The 21,282-nt window shown below is 58.9% G+C and overlaps 1 protein-coding gene across 1 annotated transcript; it reads right to left on the bottom strand.

Moving 5' to 3' along the window:
* Positions 1 to 2,512: 2,512 nt before the first annotated feature.
* On the bottom strand, positions 2,513 to 19,526 carry BESB_040190 (uncharacterized protein; the record flags this gene model as incomplete). Its single annotated transcript, XM_029362605.1, has 16 exons — positions 2,513 to 2,576; positions 3,276 to 3,652; positions 4,194 to 4,421; positions 4,928 to 5,085; positions 5,784 to 5,937; positions 6,604 to 6,689; positions 7,148 to 8,559; positions 9,045 to 12,372; positions 12,802 to 13,154; positions 13,480 to 14,471; positions 14,862 to 14,958; positions 15,507 to 15,777; positions 16,463 to 16,608; positions 17,167 to 17,270; positions 17,903 to 18,373; positions 19,083 to 19,526. 16 exons carry the CDS (start codon positions 19,524 to 19,526, stop codon positions 2,513 to 2,515), a joined length of 8,685 nt encoding a protein of 2,894 aa, XP_029221570.1.
* Positions 19,527 to 21,282: the final 1,756 nt, after the last annotated feature.

Here is a 21,282-nt window from a genome sequence, read left to right as displayed (position 1 = left end):
GAGCGTAGAGATGGATTTCTTCGCGGGCACAGCGGGCCCCCGGGCGGGGGAGGCGAGGGCGTGCCGCCAAACAGATATACACGAATTAAACGAAGGGAGAAGGAAGGGAGCTGAGGGACCCCTCCTCATAAAAAGCACGAGAAAACGCGGCGTTTATTATTGAGGCCAAACGGCAAAAGATCTTGGGCATCTTTCCTGTGCAGGCCACGCAGCAATGTCTCCCTCGGTAAACCCGACGGAAAAAACAAGAGACGCGTCCTCTCTGAAAATGCGCGTGAAAGCAAACTCTCTGCGATAACGCGGCCCCTATTATCTGTCCAGGAAAAGGCACTCAGCTCTGCGCCGAGGAGGAGAGGCACGCCGGGGGAAAAGCGGAACGAAGCGCTGAAGAAGTCGACCGTCGGCGTGGTGTCGCCCCAGGGGATGGTAACGGGAACAAGAGGTGAGCAGAGCCTGGCAGGGAAGAACGAAACGATCGCGGTTGGGGAGACCTCCGCTTGCCTGGAGTCAGCTGCCTCACAGTAACTCTCTCTACCACCCGCCAACAACAAACTTACAGGAAAAATGCTGGCATGCCCGGCCATCAGCTTGCGCAAGCGGACGCTCGGCGCGCATCGGTGGAAGCCTCGGTACGGAACGCCCCTTGAGCCCAGCTGTGCGTAATCGTCTCTGGGTAGTGAACACAAGGGCGCACTGGCTGTGCGCGGGACGCTCTGCTGGCGCCGATTCCTGCTGAGCTGCCTCCGCGCAAGGCTGCGCGGACATAGTTCACGACGCGGACGTGTTTGAAATGGCGTGAAGTTGCGGCCTGTACAGCTGTCTTTTCCTGAGGGACCCACTCTACGTTCGCGTACGTCTTGAACAAGTCTGCTTTCAGCGGCCAAGCCAGTCCAGCGAGACTGTATGCACCCTTCCACCATTTTTGTGTGGCTGTGCTGCTTCGGCGGCCAAGCGGCCAGACGGCTGGACCAGTTTCCGTGCAGCTCTGAGGCACAGTGAAGAAGCGAGAAACTGCAACGGATCGCGCCGAGGTAGGGACGGCTCATCCGCAGCCTCTAGCCACGGTTGTCACTGGTGTCAGCGCGGCACGAATATAGATATGAAGAACCGAGTAATATTTCTACGACGTCCCCGTGGCGCACACTGGTCACCAATGACTACCCACGGAAGGCGCCCGAGTTTCCATCACAGCGAACCTCGTTGTCGCAGTAAACTCGAACAAACGGCGCAAGCTTCCCCAGATTCACAAGCCGCCAGCGGACTTGCCCCCTCTCCGGCTGCAAGACGCTCTCGGCAGCTGTTTCAGACAAGGCGACGCGGGGGCCGTGTCCGCATTAGTTACGCCCTGAACGGCTAGACCTCAGCACAAATCCAGAGGCATCTAGTTCGATTGTAGAAATGGATCCTACACTCATCTGCAACTGCCGAGTGGTGACGCGCAAGTTAACTCGGGTTATGTAGACGGCATCCCCCCTTACGAGTAAGGAAGCCCTGCCGGCTCCAAAACCCGCTCTCGCGGGTGACTAGGGGAACAGGAATGAAGTTGCGCAAGGCAACAAATAACGAACCATGGCCTCAGGCCGGATTTTTAGTTTTTCTGCACTCCCGGGGATCGCTGATGTAGCCCCGTGGTGGAAGGCACGTACTCGGCATTGCGCGAGTTCGCAAGACCTTTTATCCCAGCCCAGTCCTGCCTGTCCCTGAGTTCCCGACTCGGGGAGGCGACAAACGCTGTTGAGAGAGCTGCGGTTGCTTACGGTTCACTCGTTGTCAAGCACTTCAAATAGGGGGCAAGTGGAACGCAGGTACTTCGCTGAATAGATTCAGGTGGCCGAACTACACACTCCTCTCCTCGTCTACTGGGGCAGAAACGAAGACATGCAAAGTCCTGGCAACTTCGAAATACGTACTTCAAGAAGTCTGTATACTTCTTCCAGCCAATGCCGCTGCTGTGAAGTACCAAAACTGGGGGGTGCAGACACTCATCATGGACCGACAGCTGGAGGCCAGCTACACTTAATTGCTACTGGAAAGCTCCGAGCCATGTTGAATCCGTCGTCGTCTGACAGTGTCAGGACGTCGTCTCCCAAATTCTTTTTCCCCCTCTATTTTCCGGTTTCCAGGATCGTCGGGGAAACAAAGAGCAGCATCGGTGCCGGGGCTGCAGCTGAAGTCTTCCGCAAACACACGGCGAACCGCTCCAACGGGACTATAGGGCAAGAGGCTTACGTGAGCTCCCTGATAATCAACAGGGTTGTCGTGCGTTCTTCGAGATCCACACAGACTTCTTGGGAACACCGGGGACGAAACAGGCTCGTCCTTCCGTTGGCTTGGAGAGTGCGATGACAATCTAGTGGGAAATCTTCCTGAGGCCACCACCGCTCGCGAAGAGGGACGGTGCTTTAGGTGCTGTGGCATAGTGACAAATGTCGCTACCTGCTGAGCGTCATGTCCGCCTTGGTCCGTGTTCCCTAACATAAAGTCACTCAGGGGGATCGAAGGCATTCACGTTTTAGTACGGTGCCGCTGTGTGAAGATTCCTCTTCTCACCGACCGGCTCCCAAAGCTTCGCGTGCCTAGTATCAGGACATAGTAGGTAGCCCCCCCTGGGACAGAGTGCAGTGAAGCATCCGCCAGCACTGGGCAGCCCGAGCATACGCGTGGTGCCTGTCGCGGATTCTGTGCGTAGGTAGGCGCCTTCACAAAAAATAGTGAGGTGGTCATTTACTCTGTCACACGCCCGTCAGTGACTCATGCCCAGTGCGCAATGTTCGTATACGTATTGCGGGCGAATGCGCCCTCAGTAACTCCGCTGCTTACCACTGCGTCTCTGTTCCCGACTGTCGCTTCTTCGTAAGTGTCTCCCCTCCGGCGTTTTTTCACGTGTTTCGCCACTTCCTTCCTCGTGATGAGGGTTCCCGTCCCGCCGACCTTGCCCGATATTTAAAGTGTTTCTGCTGGTGTGGCTGGGCCATCGCATTCCCGCGGCATTCCCTGTCTGACTGCCCAAGCCGGACGCTCTGTCAAATCTAGTTGCAGATACGTGGCCGCTTTGAGTCCTCAGCAGCATCTGTGAGGGGGGGCGATTGCTGCGTGATTGCTCTGCGCCTCCTGGCGGGAATCCGTGCGGCTGTGAGGCGCAGGGACCGATGTGTAAAGACAGACATGCCTCGTGTGGAGACTGCCCTGCAGTTTGCGGGGAGTAGCTGCCCGTCTGCCACCATCGACCGGTCTGCAGCGACTCTGCTGGATCACTACGTGGCGGATACGCTGACTCTTGTGGCGGGAATCTTCGTGAGAGCGAAGCGTCGCTGCTGCTTTCGTGTCCTTCCACAATAGCCTGGACCGCCAGAGCATGAAATGTTTGCGGAGACGGAGTTTTGCGACTCGACGTGTGGTGGCGGAGCGCTGCCGCGGGAGAGTGCATGTACCGGATCGCTGAGGGAGAAACCGGGGAGCTGCTTCGGCCTAGAGGCCGCATCTGAACAGGAGGCGGCGACGCGTTTGTAATTGACACAGGCTGGGGGGCCAGATGGAAGGAGATTCCCAGCTTCGTCAACTGCTTGGCCAAGTAGAAGTAAACCTCGCTGCGCAAGTCTAAAACGCGCCGGTAGTTTCCCCATCCCTCCACGCATGCCATCCAGAGTGAATACTGGGATCAAGAGGCGCGAAAGGGTTGGCGACCACCGTAGAGAAAGCGGAGACAGAAACAGGACAAAACAAGAGAGCCAAGAGACGTTACGAGTCTTTCATTGCAGAAGGTCGAGAACAGAAAGACAGCAAGGGCGTCGATGCAGTTTGCATGCGCGCCAGTCGAAAACACTGGGACGCGCGACGCTCTTTTACGCTACCTGGAAACATGACGTGGCAGGTGCGGCGATATTGCGCTCTGTAGACTGCCTCGCCCTCAACCAATGTGCCTGATGCGATTACATGCGCTAAGCAGCATGCTGTCTTCTGTTTCATCCAACGAACTCCTGTTCCGGCTTTCGCCGCCCACCATACAAAAGGACACTGCACACGTCTGCGAATACATTTGCATATATCTCTCTCTCTGAATCTATCTCTATATATTGTGCAAGGGATGGGGGAAGCTAGAGCGGAGGCCTGCGCGAGGTGTTCGGCTGATACGTGGAGAATGGTTCGATGCACAACGCAGAATTTGCCAGGCACCACGAGTGGATCCCACGGACATCGATGCTTTCTCCAGGTTGGACATGGTGGACTACGACCCAGAACGAATCTTTCACGAAGTCCATGGGTCGCTGTTCAACGAACTTCCGCATTTTCGTTTCCAGTGCTTTGATGAGGCAGTGTGGAGTGCCAATGCCGACGCGGAGCTTCAACTCGAGGACGCTGTTCTTTGCGCGAGATTCGTTAGTCAGCACGCGAGAGAAAAGGACGGAATTGCTGTAAATGACCTGGGAAAACGTGAGATCGGCGAATCCACACGAGCATCGCTGAGTAGCTCTTTTGAACTCTTGGGAGGACACCTTCGTTTGCGATTTGACTTTCCCACACCCTCGACCGCACGACGACAATATCAGTACCCCCCGAAAACGCGTTATCTGAATGCAGACGTTCCTCTTCCCCTTGAAAATGAACGTCGCGGCGCACACACTCGATGATCTGACACACATCTTGTCGACTGGCTGAGAGCCAGCATGCCGGCGCCTCACATGACGCCGTGTGTGTTCATGTTGCTCGACACCCACGCTGCTTCTTGCCACAGGCAACGCACGTCGTCTCATTTGTCTCTAGTATGTATACACGCGTCCGAATACGCGTTCGAACTCCCTTCAAGTAACACGCATACACGTCCGGCCCTCTGTCTGGTAAATGGGTGCCACCGGGTGCTTTTCCGCGCGGGCTTTCGGTGGATCGCGGTCTTCGTGGAGTCTACGAAAACTTCTCTCCGCCGTCTTACCGGCCGGCCGTGGACGGTGTCGAACTCCGTAGTATACGTTCGGATTTTTCGCACTGTGAGGATTTCGCCACCGTCTACGCGAATGCGGTCTCCGATGTTGTAGGGATTCGTCAGCGCGACGAAGATGACGGCTGTGATGAAGTGCTGATACAAGTAGCCTGCATGCGAGTCGCAAACACCGCCAGCAGATCGCCGAATCCCCGCCACGCTGAAGAAGTGACCATATGCACACAGACGGGAAAGCACGTCCAGATGCAGTTGCTCAAAGTCTGTGTTAGGCATCGGGAGGGTGCGGCCTTCGGGCGGCGATACACACAGAGGACGCAAGGTTGTCTGCAGGCCTCGCAGCCGCGACAGAAAGATGCAGGCGCTTCCGTTGATTCAGACACACCTCGATGGCATCTGACTCTCCGTGTCTTCATCCGCCGGACCCCGTCACGCAGAGGCGAGGCATATACATTAACACATCCGAGCAGACACAGAAGGTTTTTTAGCCGCCACTACGTAGTGCGGCAATCCAGCGGGGAAGCAAGGGGCCGTGGCAATGGAACACCTCGTCACACGCGTGCAGAAGAAACGTAGCTTTAGGATAAAGCGGTGATCAAGAAGAGTAGATCTAAACCTATACAGCGAGGCGTATTTCCTCTCTAGGAATTGCAACCGTAGAGATATGCCAAGCTACTGTCGAGGTACGTTTCTCCCAGAATTTATATATATACATACGTATGAGTACAGAGACATATGTGTTCCACATGACATCCGCACACGCATAATCTTCATACAGAGCCGGCGAACCAGACGGGAGTGCAAATGTGTGAGACAGAAACGCTGGCAAGGCTTGGATTCGTTCCCGTACTGAGTGCAACTGTGAGAGCTGAGAGGAAGGCCGCCCCGGAGACGATGACAGAGTTCATGTCGACGCCAATGACCAGGAGCATGACGACGGCGCACACGAACCAGAGAAGGAGAGAAATCATTCGCAGCACCGTGGACGCGACGCTGCCTTGACTCTGCAGTGAGAAAAGACAGAACTGGCGAGACGGCGATGCTAGGAACCTAGCACCGTGGTTTGTGCTGACTTGACTCGTCAGTTTAAGCTAAGAAATCCTTTGTTTACAGCTTGTGCCGTTACTTTCAGGAGCATACCGTTAACTTCGATGATGATATGTACATGCCATCGTGCAGCTGCGTTTCGTTCCCTCTTTCTGCACGATGTTTTGCCATCTTCTCAATGCTGCTTCGGCTTCGTGTTGCTCCCGGCTCTGCGCCCTCTTGGTGCCCTTCCAGCTTCCTTCTTTGCCTTTTCTTTTCCTTTCATGTGGTGGCGCTTCTTGGGCGCCTCTACGGCCTCTGCCCTCAACCTCTTCTCCGCTTTTCTGTCTTTTCACGCCCCTCTGCGCTCCGCGCACCACATCTGCCAGCTGCCCAGCTCGCTCCCGTTTCATTTGGGCTTGATACGGCGTCTTCTGTGGCTTGTTAGTGCCCAGTCTTATTTGCCAATTTCCTTTCCCTTCGCCCTCTCTAGCTCTCCTAGGCGCTTATTTCTCACCCTCCCCTCTTCTCGTCTGTTCGCGAGCGGCCGTCTCTGCGATTTTCTGCTTCCATTTGCGTCTTGTATTTGTCGCAGCCGCGGCCACGGGGCCGGGCCGGCCCGCAGAGATAGGTCGCCGACTCACTCGGAGACCGCGGACGAGTCGCTTGCGAGCGTTGTAGATGTTGAGAATGCCGCGTTTGAACATCTCCGCGTTGATTTTCCCGTGACCTGACCACAGCAACTAGTCCAGTCTCAGCCGTCATCCCTAACGCTCAGTCGTCATCCCTCCTCTAACGGTCCTGACAGTGGATATATATATATATATATATAGATACGTATATGTATAGATATGTATGTATTGGTGTACCGAAAATGGCATCTAGTTAGACGTGCCACTGTATCTATTTTCGGTTGGCCGCCTGCTACTTAGCCAATATGTTCGCCACTCTGTTGTTTCCCCTTGCGCAGATGCGCGTAGTGACAAGGCATACGGAGGCCGCTGAACGTTTTGCTTTGATGGCCGCCGATCTCACAGCCAGATCGCCGGTTTCGGCGCGTGAGACTGGATTCCTGCGGCCCGCGTCGCGGTAGGAAGAGTCAGCCAGAGCTGCGCGCTACTCTACGAAAAGGAGCGACTCGCAAGACACCTGTCAAACGAGTACCTCGCGTACGCCCTCCGTTCTCACCTGCGAAATCGACCTGTTTCATGAATTCCTCCGCTTCTTCTGGCCGCAGATACAGTTCAATCGTCTCCCGGCCCAGGTAGACTTCGTCCGTTTCTTTCCTCTCGCGCTCGTCTACCGACTCGACGCAGTGCCTCGCTGTGCTCATGCTGGTGAGCCATCCACTCGTGCATCCTCCGCCTGCTTGCCCGGAGGCGCCTGCTCGCTCAGCCGCTTGGGTGGTTTCCAGTTGCGTTGAGTCTCCGCCTTCTCTTTTCCTCTCCCCTTCTCGGCTCCGCGCGGTCTCCTTTCGTGCGTCGCCGTCCTCGGCGATGGCATCAAAGGAGGCTCGCTCAGCGTCTTCTGCCCCCCTTCCGTCTGCCACAGAATCGCAGCCTGCGCCTTGCGCTGCGGAGCGACTCTCAGTGACACGCGCTTCTGCCTTCTCCTTCCGCTCCCCCTCGCGTACATCAGAGACGACCGTAGGCCCAGAATGGGGTGTGAGTGCAGGCCCCGCCTCCCCACTGGCATCGGCTTCCTCGCGGCCTGGCTCGCGGCCTGTCTCTCGACCAGCAGTCTCCACTCTCGCGCAGTGGTGAACCTGCCGCTTAGCCAGCGCCAGCGGCGCCCGCGCGGCCTCCGAGGACGCGCCCGCGGGCTGCGGCCGGAGGGAGCCACTTGGACCGCCTGAGGGAGGGAGAGGCGGACCGGGGCTGCGGCGAGAGGAGGCCCCCGCGAAGGCCTTAGGAAGGCTGAGGCCGGAGGAAGGCTGAAAGGCAGACGCACATGAAGGAACGTGAAAAGCAGACGCCGACATGCCCGAGCGGCTCGCCCATGACCAAGCGCCTTGTCCCTTGCACGCAGCGCCCCGAGAAAGCGGCGCCGAGGTAGCGACGAGGGCACCGTTTGCCTCAGGTGACGCAGGAGAGGAAACCGAAGAGGATGCATCAGGTGCTGAGGCCTCGCAATCCTTCCGCATGCGCTCTCCCTCAGTCAGACGGGCAGCCGACGCGACCCCCCTGTCGGGGCCTTGTTCCCTGGAAGTGAGCGCTTCGGTCGTGTCGTGTGACAGCGCGGCTCCGAGGAAGCTGTTTGCGTCAGCCATGTGGGCGGCGGGATCGATAGAGGGAAGGCTTCCCCCAAGATTCGAGCGCGAAGCTGGGGACGACGCAGAGGCACCCGATGCAGTGAAAGAGGGCAAAGATGGAGAGCCTGGCGGAGAACGAGAAGGCCCGCCCGGCCCCGAGAACTGGCGTGCGAAGGCAGCCCATGCAGAGAGCGAATGAGCAGACGCGACGGCCGCGGAGGAAGAAGGGGAACAGGTCGCGTGAGACGGCGAAGCCCGAGGAGAACACGGCGACGACAGCGACGGCGACGGTGGCGGCACGGAGAAAGACTTACTGGGAGGAAGTGAGCTGCTCGGCTCTGGCGTGGGTCTGCTGGAAATCGTTGCATGAGCGCTCTTCAGGCAGCCCTGCGGGTACGCGGCTGAAGCGGCTGGGGCGTAGATTGCCGGCGCGGGGGGGCGAGCGTCAGCACAGACGAGGCGCCAGGCAAACTCGAAATCGACGCGAGCAGGTGGACGGAAGATGATGACAGCGGAGTCCCGGGAGAAGGCGCAGCGAGGTAAGGATAAGCGCTGCATGGTGGAGGCGGCCCGCAGGTCGGAGAGGCGTGGGGGAAGGGTGAGGATGGCAAACTGGAAAAGGAGACAGGGCCGCCGGAGGCCACAGACAGAGAGGACGATAGTGGAGAGTGCCGTGACGACGGGCTTGTTGAGAGTGCCGAAGGCGACGGAGGACAGGGGGGAGGGGACGGCGAGTCCGAACCAAACGTTGATGATGCCGCAAGCCTGCAGCCGCAGGCTCTGTTCTCGTCCTTTTTCGGTCTCGGCTTTTCTTCCCCTCGAGAGCTAGCCCACCTATCGTCTCCAGATGACCGCCCTTCCTCTTCGTCTCCCTCTGCAAGGGGCCTGCTCGCCGAAGGCGCAGCGTGCCCACTCCCGCTGCCCGAGGCCGCTGGCGGCTTCGACCCTTCTGCCCCTCTCGTGATCGTTCTACCTGGTTGCCCGTCTGCTGCCTCTGGCAGTTCCTGGCTGCCCTCGGCAGACGCAGAGCGGGCGAGGAGATGCTCCTCGTCGTCCCTGCGTAAAATCTTCCCCGCGTCTGCTTTGCCGGCCGTGGATCCTAGAGCCTCGAGGGGCGCCTGCGCAGCACACGAGGCAGAAGTAGCAGCTTGAGATGCGGCAGAAGACGATCCGGACGGGGAATTCGCAGACCGCCAGCGTCGCGCTGGGGCTGACGAGCGGCGAAGCGCCTCCGCCTCAACGCCGCCCTTCGACGAGGAAGCGCCAGACGAGAAAACCTGTGACGGCGGAGAAGCTCCCGTGTGCCCGACCGTGGAGGCGAACGCCTTTGTCTCTTTCTTCCTCTCTGTATCGTAAACCGGAGCGTAAGTAAACGCCGGCACTTCTGCGACCCTTACGGGCTCGCCAACGCGGACACGAGATGCCTCCTCGTCGCCGGCGTTTTTTTCATGGTGCCTGGAATCGGCCGTCGGCCCTCTGAGAGGAGCACTGGGTTCAGTTTGTCGCCGTCTGCCTTGCTCTGTCTCCGCTTCCGCATCGTTCCTTCCAGTCTCTCCGTCTTCTCCTGGTCGGGCCTCTTTCTCTGCTTGTCTCAGCCTCTCGCGGCGCGCTTCAGTTTCTCCCCCTGCCTCGACTTGCCCTCGTCTGCGGGGCCTCGCCGCCGAAGAGTCTCTCGGGGTCTGAGCAGGGGCGCCGGCGCGCGGCCGCAGACTGTTGGCGGCAGTCTCGTCTCTCGCGGTTTTCGCGGACCGCGAAATGTCAGGAAAAGCCGTTGAGCGCCCCTCGTCGGCCGACTTCGCCTGTCTCTTTTCTGGAGACAGGTTCGAGGCGGCCCGCGCCTGTCCGCAGGCGCCGCAAGGCACCGACGGACAGACAATCGGTGTGACGGGTGCTCGGGGTCGTGGAGGCTCTTCCAACGTGCGACGAAGCGGCGCGTCTGTCCCGGTTGTGCGGCCTGGGGCCCGACCGCGGCGGTCGGGGGGACGCCGCAGCGCCCCGTGCAAGCCAGCACCGGAAGGCAAGGAAGGCGAGTTCGAGACGCGAAGCGCCCTGGCTGCTCCTTCGACGGATAAGGTGTCTTCGCGGCCCTCAGCGCAGGCTAGGGGCATCCCTAGAGACACTGTCGGCGGCTCGGTCAGGACGGATAAGGCGAGACTGGGGGGGCCGTACCTTTCGCCCTCGTCCCGGGCGACGCCGGCGCCATCTTCGTCGGGCGGCTCCGCTGGCAGCGACGCACCTAGGGCCCGAAAGGCGAGGGGGATCGGCGCAAATTCGCCAGAAAACGCAGGGCTTCCGAAGCGGGGTTCTTCGGGCTCGTCTGAGGACCGGTCGCTCCTTTCGTCGCCCTTGTGTGGGTCGGGAGCAGAAGCCGGACTTGTCTCCGATGGCTCAAGGTGCCTTCCTCCCAGCACGGGCGCCCGAGGGCGGGACGCACGTCGGGCCCTCCACTCAGGCGATCTTATGTACGCGTCGCTGCGCCGAGTTCGCTTGTCTCCCTTCTTATCTGGGCAGGTGGGTGCACTGCCGTCAGCTTCCCACACATCCGCTTCGGCGCCAACTCCTCCTGTCTGTGCCGCTGTCGCGTGCAGATCTGGCTCGCCGCCTGGCACTCCCTGCAATGCTTTTTCGCGTCGCTGGCTGTCGACGCCGGCGTAGCATGCACTGCCTGCCCCCTCAGCGTCCGCAGCCCCTTCCCCCTCTCGGTGTCTCTTCCTCACTCCTTCGTTTGCTTCGCGTCGCGCTCTCGCCCAGCCCTCGAGCGCGACGGAGCGCTTCCCCACGCGGGACGCGACCGCCGCCTCCTCGACACCTCCAGCCGCGCAGAGTTCGCTCTTTGCGTGCGGCGGCCTCTCGGCGGCTAGGGAAGGCGCAGAGGCGAAGGAAGGCTGGACGTCGTCCCCACTGGAGGCGCATCCCTCCTCGTCCTCCCAAGCCGCCCCAAGCGGCTCCGCACCCTCTGGCCCCCCCGCCAGGCCAACGCTGCCGCCTCGCGGACCCCGTGGTTCTGCGGCGGCGTGGAGAGAATGCCGCGCAGCCGAGGGAACACTTGTGGAGGAGGAGCGAACGGCGAATGCAGGAGGCGAGCTCGCGTCCACTGATGCCGCTTTGGGCTTCGTTGTGGCTGTGCACATGGCGTCGCCCCTTCTGCCGTCAGGCTCTTCCGAGCCTGAGGTTCGTTTTCCTATCCGGCCTCCGCCTTCGGCCGTGCCCTTACAAGGCGCACCAGCACCTGGGACGTGCCCGCCGTTGCCGGCACCAACCCGTTCGGAGCTAGAGCGAAGTGCAGCGGACTCAACCCCTGCTCCTTGACTCCTTGCGCTGCTTTGCGGGTCGCCGCGTAGCTTCACCTGCGAGCTTGCAAGGGCGGGCGCCGTTTCTCTTGGCGGCTTGTCCCAGCCCGCGCAGTCTGCGTCTTGACCTCCTCTTGATCTCACGTCGATTCCTCCTGGCTCGGTCTGTGCGCCGCGCCTGTTCCTCCGCTCGCTGCGTCCGCATGCAGCTGCGTCCTCGCTGTCACCTGTGGCGCATCGGCTCCCTTCTCGGCAGGCGCAGAGACGGGTCTTCTCAGGCCTTCCCAAGTCGCCTGCGCTGCTCACGGAAGCACCCCGGCTTGATGCCGACCCTACATCTGGCTCACCTGCGCCGCCCCGCTTGCAGTCGCTGCTTCCTCGGGTTGGGCGGAGAAGCGCTGCGTCTGAGACCTCGCCCGCTCGGTCGCTCCCCTCGTGGGCAAGCGTCTGCGTGCTCGTGGTGCGTCTCGCGAGCCCCATGTGTTCCGCGGGCGGCGCGAGCGTCGGCTTAGCTGTGGAACGTCTTGCGTCTTCCGTCGTGGCTTGCGCAGAATTGGTCGGCTCGGCCGCGGCGCTCTCGGGTTTGGCTGAGTCAAAGGCTTGGCTGTCCGTCGGATAGGACACGTGGTTGAGCTCGGAAACGAGCGACGGCGAGCAGGAGGAGCCAGGCGGTTGTCGGTTCTCCTTGACCAACTGATTGAACAACAGCTCCGCGATCGTGCCTGTGATCTTCTTGTTCGTCAGCGCGATGCGTCGGCCGTGGATAAACAACGCAGGCGGGTGGTGAAGCGCGTACTGAATCGACAACCAGTTCTGCACCTTCGATGTCTTTGTCGCTTCAATGCTCTGCGCCTTCAGAGGTCGAGGGAGACCTGTGGAAACCGCGGGAGACACTGGACGCCCCTCAGCGAGCCGGCCGCACGAAGCTGCATGCCTTTCGTTCGATCCCGTCGGGCGAGTGCCCGCTCTGAGGCAGTGTGCGGTCGCTTCTCTCTGTCCTTCGTCTACGCAGGGATTTTTCTGTCTGCCTGCGTGTTCTGGGGGTCGCCCGTGCCGTCATCTGATCACACCCCCGTGGTCGTTTGAGACACAGAACTGGGAGAGGCGAACTCATGTGGGCTGGACGAAACGTGAAAACGGATACTGATTCGCATAACCGAGCCTTGAATAATGCCTGACCTTGGCATCCTCAGTCTCCCAACCCTAAACTCTGAGCCCTGAACATTACTGTGTCTTCTATGTACCTTGCATGTGCGTTGCAGCGATTCTCGGATGGGGTGCCCCCCCCTCTCGCCCCTTACCTTGTCCGTGGACTTCTTGTTCGATTCGTTTCTTGGTGATGGAGTGGCGGATGCGGAAGGCGCTCATCGGGCGGTGCTGGTGCGCGTGGAGCGGCAATAAGGCGCCTCGGGCTGCGGGCCTGCCGCTGTCCCCCGCCGCGGCTGGGTTGCCGCCTCCAAGCCCCCTGCACTCGTGCTCTCTCTCCGCCTCGCGGTCTCCGTCTGCCCTCTCGAGTGCGTCGCCCAGCAGGTCGTCGAGCCGCGGAGAAGGATGCGGCGAGCCGAAGGTGATCGGGCCTCGCTCCAGCAACGCCGCCGCGCCGCGCTTCGAGGGAAAAAACAAAGGGCCAAGGTGGAGGCCGGGGAACCCCGAACTGCACAGAAAACCGGGAAAACGTGGAAACGAAGAAACCATGAGCTGCGTAGAAAGCGGCGCGGTCGCCGCCGTTGTGGAGCTGGAAGTTGGGTACGCTGCGCCTATCAGGTGAAAGGCACAGGCAGAGAAGAGCCAACAAGAAAAACGTCAGTTCGGCTCTCTCCGCCTCGGAGGCACTTCTAAGTTTTACGCATTCGCCGCGCCAGCCGATGGCGCTCGCCCGAGGTCTTTGGCTCTGGGGCCGAGTCCCCGAAGGGTGGCGGGTACGGCAAGCGGGAGAAGTGTTTCCTGTTCGGTTGCCACTCGCAGAGGAAACTTCTCACTTTCTTCTAGACGATGGCGGGCTTCTCAGCGACGTGCCGCTGTATCGCGTCCTGGCGTATTGCTGCTGAAAGCGTTCGATGCGCCTCCAGCAGTCGCGGAAGAACTTGCGAGCTTTGTCTCTCAACCGCATGATCTGAGTTTGTCGGTCGTAGCCTCTTCTCGCCCGCGTCGCCCACGCCTGAGTGCCCTCATTCACGTCTTCTTCCTCTTCATCCTCAGGCGGCAGAATGAACAGGGCACTCTCTCGCATTCGCCCTTCCGCTGCCTCTCTCGCGGAAGGCGCGGCGCTTCTGGAGTCGTCTTCTCGCTCGCCTCCCCAGTCTTCGGCATCCCGCAGAGCCCTGCCCTCTCTGACTGAGGCTCTGGGCGCCTCCGCCTCCTCGTCGGGCTTGCGTGGGACTACATCTTCGCTTTCTCCTTGCTCCACTCGCTCTCTCTCGACTTCTGTCTCTCCCTCGCAGAGCCTCTCTCCCGACCCGCGGCAGGCGTGTGCCGCCGGAGACGTCTGTGCGGGCTCTCGAGAGCCCTGTGAAGGTGCGTGGAGACTGGACGCCGCGGCGCCGGGCCTCGAGGGGGCACTATCGCCTTCGAGACAAGCCGCAGCCGTTGGGCGATCGCCCACGTTTGGCGCGCCCGCGTCCTCCATCGCTCGTCTGTTGCTTCTCTCCTCTCGCTGTCTCTCTTCTCGCTGCCTCTCTAGTTGCTGTCTCTCAAGGCCAGGGCCCCGAGGGGTGCGCACCGCCTCGGAGGGCGAGGCAGACGCGAAGGCTCGAGCCGACGGCGGAGAGGCGAACGCGGAGGCGGACGAAGCGGCTGAGGAGGCAGCAGATGCAGACGAGGAAGACAAGGGAGGGAGGAAGGGATTCTCCGGCTGCAGATTGAGCAGATCTTTCGCGGACACATCTCGTAGAGGAAGAAACGACGGCAGCGGGCCCAGGGACGACTGCGCCGTCGTGGTCACCCGCAGGGTGTCGTCGTCTGGCCTCGCCTCCTACTTCAAAGGCAGGGTACATCACGGAGAGAAGCGCATCACGAGTTCAGAGCATAAGGCTGAGAAGCAGCTATTCTTTACTAAGAGCCAGAGTGTAGAATGCAAGGCAGGAAACCAGGAGGGGCCGTCCCGATGCGCGTCACGCATAGAGAGAGGAAGGAGCTACGTGGGCCGTAGTGACACGAAACAACCCTGGACTCCCGGCTTCGAGAGTTCTCCCTTTCTGTCAGCGGCATCTCCGGCTGTCTGTTTGTGGAGTCCCGGCACGTCTTTACGGCCTTTTTGCCTTGTGTTTAGCGTGCATCTCGATCACTTGCTCGGAAGAGCTTCAACGCTGTTTTCCACGCCAAGTTCTGTTCATTCACTCAGTGAGGATCCCCGCTTGCCTACCTGCGACAAGAGATTGCGCTGGCCGTCTTCGTTGCTGCTGCATACAGACGCCGCAGACTCTGTCGAGCGATGCCAGTCTTGCGGGGTGCTGCGCGACCTGCATGCAGCCGACGGAAACGAAGGCACAGAAAACGGAGGTGGAGGAAAACGAGAACGAGGAGAGGGAGACACCCGCGCGAGTGAGGAGGGACTGGCATAGTCAAGCCAAAAGCGGCGAAAGACATGGCGAAGGAAAATGCGTCACATTCGAATGCGCGTCGAGCGTGAAGTCACGAGATATGATTCCATCCACGACGCGCAGCGAAGTCCGAGCACCGATCGGCAGGGGAGGCGCCTCGGGTCCAGAGAGTTCCCCTGTGGATATACGTGCTCGAATTCGAATGCGTGAGTGCCCTAAGCAATGCCAAGCTCGTGGGTGTGAGACGGTCAACAGCGCTCGGACTGCTCTCTGCTGCAACACATGACTGCAACAGATACTTGATCGCTCCAGAGTCCATATCTCTTCTGGCGTTTCCTGTGGACTGTCCACACGATCAAGAAGGTGTTCGCGTCATGCTTGCTCGTATGCGCCTTTCGAGATGCATGACAATTTAGGAGATTTATGGCCAAGGGAATGGATGCTGCAGGTGGAGTTTTCATTCGTACCACTTTACATTCAGTTTGCGAATCCGCGCGTATTTGGTGAGGTAGTTGACCAGCTGAGAATTCATGTTCATGAGGAAGCCGAGCTCGAAGAAAAACAGCATGAGTGCCAACAGGGCGCGGCGAACGGAGAGAACGAGATAGACGACGTTGGTCAGGTTAATCGCGCGCAGCATGTCGGCGGTGAAAAAACACTCGTCGCCAAACAGCCGGTAGAACGTGAGGGGCTCGATCTCTGTCTTCTCTTGGCTGTTCGGGACAAGCACTAGAGGGCCTGAAGGTAAGAAAACGAACGGGAATCCAGCGACGAAATCGAAACCGGCAGATGCGGAGACGTAAATGGGAGACAAAGATCACATAGCCACGTGGAACGAAGCGATAAAACGCAACTGAAAAGGCGAGCGGCACCTGAAGGCCAATCGAGAACCGTAAAAGCGTCAACAAAGTGGCGGAAAATAACGGATACAGAAAACGCGCAAACAGGATGCCATCCAGGAGACGCGGGTAGCAGATGGAAACCAAGCGAACGAACGTAAAAGGAACGAAGATGTACTCAGGCCTTTGGCAGAGAGAGAACGGATTTGCGTGTGGATAGAGTTATATGGCGGCCAGTGTGTCGTTACATGTATGTATAAGCAATTTGTGTGTATATATATGCACGTAGTCGTTATTCGTGGGCGATGCAGATAGAGATTGGATACACACACATTTGGGGAAGAAGCCTATGATTGTTTTGAATATGAACAACATTCACAGAGTTGCTCCCAAACGGTCGCAGGTCATACTCGGGCATAAAACAGACTTTTCCGGCGGGAACCCCCGCGTGCAGGCATGCCGGGAGCTCGATTTATGTCCAAGTACAAGATTAAAGAGGTAAAAACGAAGCTCGATCTGCGCTGGGCACACTGAAGGTGGAACACGTAGTAACTGTGGAGAGGCCCTCAAAGTTAGAATCTCACTCGATCGAGTGTGGCCTCTCCAGAAGGCGTAAATGAAGACGCTCCAGGCAACGTAGAAAATTTCGGGATCCACAGTCGACGCGAAGGCCGTCGCCGCCGGGCGTTCATAACAAATCAAATTCAGCAAGCCCGTAATGACGACAACTCTGCCGCGAAGAAGAGAGGCAAACGCAAAGCAGCGCGGGCGGCTGAGACGCGATTTCCAGCCACCGGAAACCACGAAGGAATTGATCGAGAGAGCGGCGGTCGACGAAGGCGAAATTCCCGGTCGTGCGGGGGGGAGAGAGGAAAGGCGAGCAACAATGAAGGGGCATCACGAGCCACTGAGGTGAGACGAACTCGCAAAGGTGTATGCATGCCCATACGTGCAAATGGGGGGAGTACCAAGGACTCGATGCTTTCCACGCGGCTTGGAGGCGTGTGGAGCGTGACGACGAATACAGCGAGTGCGTAAGCGGGAATAACGGCTATATTCGTTTCTGTCTGACTACGCATTGCAGATGAAGCTTTTCGATCCGCTACAGACCGCAGCACGTATGCAGCCCGCGCGACCTAGTCGGGATTTGAGGAAATCCGCATCTGCGTCATATAAGCTGGGGATGAACAGACAAGCAACGCATGCATCCACGGTCGTATGGCCTCTCCGAGCGCAGGTTTTCGTTTGGTAGCGTATCGCGCCTCCTCGGTTTCCCCCGCCTTCGCACCTCACGGCCATGGTGCAGAGCCAGAAGGCCAGGTTCAGCAGCGTCACGCAGATGAACACGAGAGACCCGTTTAGCAAGAGCCTCTCGCTGTCGATGTCGCCGATCTAAAGGCCGGCACAGAAGGAGGAAGAGGCTCTTGCTTGTATCGGAGGGGCAGCCGAGTGGGCAGCAACCGAGCGCCAAGGACTCATTTCTTGTCGCCTGAGTCTGCACTTGCCGTGAACTCGAACACCCCGACCCCACCTGACGTCTGCCTGGCAGACAGCATACTTCGGGCCCAACTGCATGGCGAACGTACCAAACACATGCCTGTCTATCTCCGCGTGTCAGCAGCGCGTAACACCGTAGGCGTGCCTCCAATGATTCGGATCGAGACACGCGACGCGAGGGGAACGTGGATCGCTTAGCCATCTTCGAAGGCGCTTGAGCAACACCACTGCAACGCCCTGAGCTCCGTAAACATTTACTGCCAGCACTTTCCTCAGTCCTGAATTCTCTCAAGGCCTCTTGGCGTGCGTGCCCCTCTGAATACATATATATATATACTATTGTCTTCCGTATATATATATATATATATATATATTTGTTTTTTCTCTGTGTTTGTTTTGGCGACGTGTGCAGGGGAGATAACTGTGGAGCAGACTAAAGGTGGACGGCGAGACAGAATTTCGTGTAGCTCGCAGAGTTTTTCGCGCGGCGTCGCGTCCCCTTCAGACCTCCCGCCTTTAGTTCCTACGATGTGCGGCTTCGGTCTGGCTTTGTCGGTGACGTCCTCGCCAGGCATCCAGTGGAAGTCGAGTTTCCCGAGGGCGTAATCGCTGCGGCTGCTGTTGCTGCCGTCGCCGAGGCCGACGAGCAAGAGAACGAAGCAGACGGAGGCCTGGATGAGGAACCAGAGCAGCGGATAGGAGTCAGGAAAGACGGCTCGCAGCCACTTCCGGCAGAGGCGCAGACACTCGGACTGGTCGCGCTCTTCATCGTCACTGTCGGGTTCCTCTCTCTCATCGTCTTGCGGCCGCTCTTCAATCATCTTGGACGGGCTCGCCTTTGAAACCAAGTCGAAAGCCCGCAACCCCGGCGCCGCGTCCCCGTCCGCCGCGCCGCGCGGGCCAGCAGGCCCGTAGAGGTACGAAGACCCCTGCTGAGAAAACGTGCGGCTCATTGCGCGCGGAACTTCCATGTCTGCGCACGACGAAGCGTTCATCATCTGCAGGACGAAAGGCGACAACAGAATTGGCCAGTAGCACACAGAAAAGGCACAAGGGTGGGACTAGGCGCCGGGAAAGCTCTCACACAGAGGTCGGCAGAGACGCGAGGGAAAGGGCACACGGGACATGCACGGATAAAAAGGGTTCCTTGTCGAGAATAGATGCAGCCAAGTGTTTGCGTGTAAGTAGTTTGATAGCACTCTAGCCACCCTGGAAAACACCTTTACACAGGTGTGTTGCAGGCAGTCAATAGGGGATCGCAGTGAGCGCACGCGCCTCTCACATTCGAGGTCTCCGCTTTTTGCCGTGGGCTGTGGCGGCTTCCCAGCTTCGGCGTCTGCCAGCGCGCCCGGGTACGCGCAACACAAACTGTTGACGAGCTTCTGTTCCATCGAAAGTGCTGAGCAGCACGACCCGCCGCAACCCCCCCCGGAAAACTCAACTTTCGTGTAGTGCCGAAAGCCAGCGCTCTACCCGTAGTCTGTCGTCTACCGCGCTCATAGGCAAGGCGCCGGCGGCGGACGAGCGGACACAATGTAATGCGATGCGAACGGCTAAGGAGCCTACAGAGGCAGCGCGGGCCTTGCAGATGCTGCGACTCATCGAACTGTGGATCGTTTCGTGCGAGGTTTGAGCCGCTCGGAAGAGCGTGTCTCTGCAAATCGTCTTATGCATATTCTCCTCCACCTGCCTGTTCTCGCGCCTTACCGAGTTTCCGCCGACACCCCGGTCACCCGCGAGCGAGGACGTTGCTGCACTGTGCCCGCCTCCGCCGCCATGGGATGAGAAGGGATGCCTCCATCTGGAGGGGAAGGCCCTGAAGCCGCCGCTCTCCGGGGCTCCTGACCCCTGCTGGTAGCCCCTGCCCCAGGGCAGTGCCGCGACAGTGGAGCCCACGAAGCTTTTGTTGTTGCCGCCGAGCTGACTGCGGACGTCGGCGTCGCGCCGGCGCCCGTCGGCACTCGACAGCAAAGGGCTGCTGCGGCGGCCCCGAGACCACGGAAAGCGCTCGGATGGAGAGCCTCGGGACCTCCGTTCCTCCAGCGCGGCAAAAGGGAGAAACGCGTCATCACGTCGCACAGAAGACACCCCTGAGAGCTTGGCTGTGCGCACGCTCTGCTGATCGGTGCCTATCCCACGAGGCGGCCACATGGTGGAGCGGAGACCTACGCTGCAGACGAGGGGGAAAAGCTTGCGAAGCGAGCTCCCGATCCGGGCGCAGCGAGGCAGGCGCACGCGGGCAACGCACCACCAGGCGCGGACATCTCGTGCAGAACAGGGCAGCACGAGCGGGGAGCTCAACGGAAGGACGCAGCAGCGGAGGTGGCAGGAACGGCTCCAGTTGCGAGGGCAGCATGCCGATGCACGCAGCAGGGCTTACAGATGCACCGTGAATCTGAGCGTGCAAACGGAGGCTGGACGCTTTCTGCGGCCGCAGGAAATAGAAAGAAGTTTGTAGCTGAGCGTATGGGAGACAGGCGAGGGAGGGAAGACGCTGAGGCTAAACCTGAAGTGTGCCGGGGGGAGGAGGCCGACCCTAGAGATAGAGGCGAAGGCGAACAAGAATCTGCGGCGGAGACGCCTGACGGATACTAAACGCGCGAAAAAAACGTTGGTATACGAGCAAAACGTGATGTTGCACCGCCGAAGATGAGCTGTGTCCGCGTGCCGGACATGGCAGCGCGGAATAATCGACAGCCGGTCGGAATTCTTTCCCAACCGTTTTAGTCAAGGATAGAGGAGATCCTCCTTTAGTATGTAAGACGCAGGGGACGGGACGAAGAAGCAAGATTACTCTGGCACTATTGAGGCAGGAAGGCTTGACAAAACCGGTTCCGCGCTGCCGCTAAGCGGACGAGAGGGAAACGCCCGCTGTCTCCCGAGTGCAGTACCACAAGAAGAAAACAGCAAGGCGCTGATCGATGCTTCTTGACTCCGAGATGCTGGCTCACGCTAGGAAACCTCTTACCTGTGCAGTAATGCATACACTGTCAAACGTACATGCGTTGAAACGGGAAAACAAAGTGTTAGACTCCAGTGTTCGGGAAATGGAAACAACATATGTGCAGCATTATACCTTCGTTGTACAACTTCCTGACCTCCAATAACGCAAATTCACGTTACAACAGAGGTTTGATGAATATCTTGATGGAGGAGGAAGGATACTGGTATTGAATTTACTGTAGTCAGCTGTGACTCCTCAAACTGTGCACCGCCCGCCTTTGCAGACTGCAACTGAAAGGAAGCAGAGCATGCCATGTGCAGCCCGAAGACGCCTTGAGTCGTACTATGAGTTCTAGGGGGGATTTAAAATGGAGGGAATCCACCCACGATGAATTAGTTGTGATACAGAGAAGGCAAAAAGCAGCCGCAGACACGCACAGCGATCGCGAACACTGGGGCCGCGCATGGAGAAGGCCGGACTCAAAAACGTGTTTGTTACCGTATGTTTTCCCTGTGCCTTGATCCATGATATTTTACAAAAGCTTTGGGAGCAGAGAATACTGTCAGCTTTCGAGTAGTTGTTTTTATCAAAATCAATCGATCAGTCAGCTACCATGTGTTTTTTGTACGACGCGGGCAAAACAAGATTGAGTAAGGTAGTCTCGTGATTGAGCCAAGAACGTACAGCCATAAGCACAATACATGGACTACGAAAAAGTGTCAGTGCAACTATATACCGCCTCAAACGGGGCCACTACCCATTATGAGAGGTTTGTTGTTTCCTCGCGGCGAGTTTCGCACGACCAGATGCCCGTACTGATGGACTCAAGGCGAGAGAGAGATGCTAATCACCGTCAGCTGTGATACGTGTGCAGACACATAAACATAATGATCTATTCTTCAGTGCGTTGTCTGGCAGGCTGGGGCACTAGTCGCTGTTGGGTGGTGTACATCCGTGGTTCAA

Source organism: Besnoitia besnoiti, chromosome II (genome assembly GCF_002563875.1).
Source record: "Besnoitia besnoiti strain Bb-Ger1 chromosome II, whole genome shotgun sequence".
Taxonomy (NCBI): domain Eukaryota; phylum Apicomplexa; class Conoidasida; order Eucoccidiorida; family Sarcocystidae; genus Besnoitia; species Besnoitia besnoiti.
Note: the sequence above shows the minus strand (reverse complement) of the source record. Positions and strands in the feature narration are given on the sequence as shown.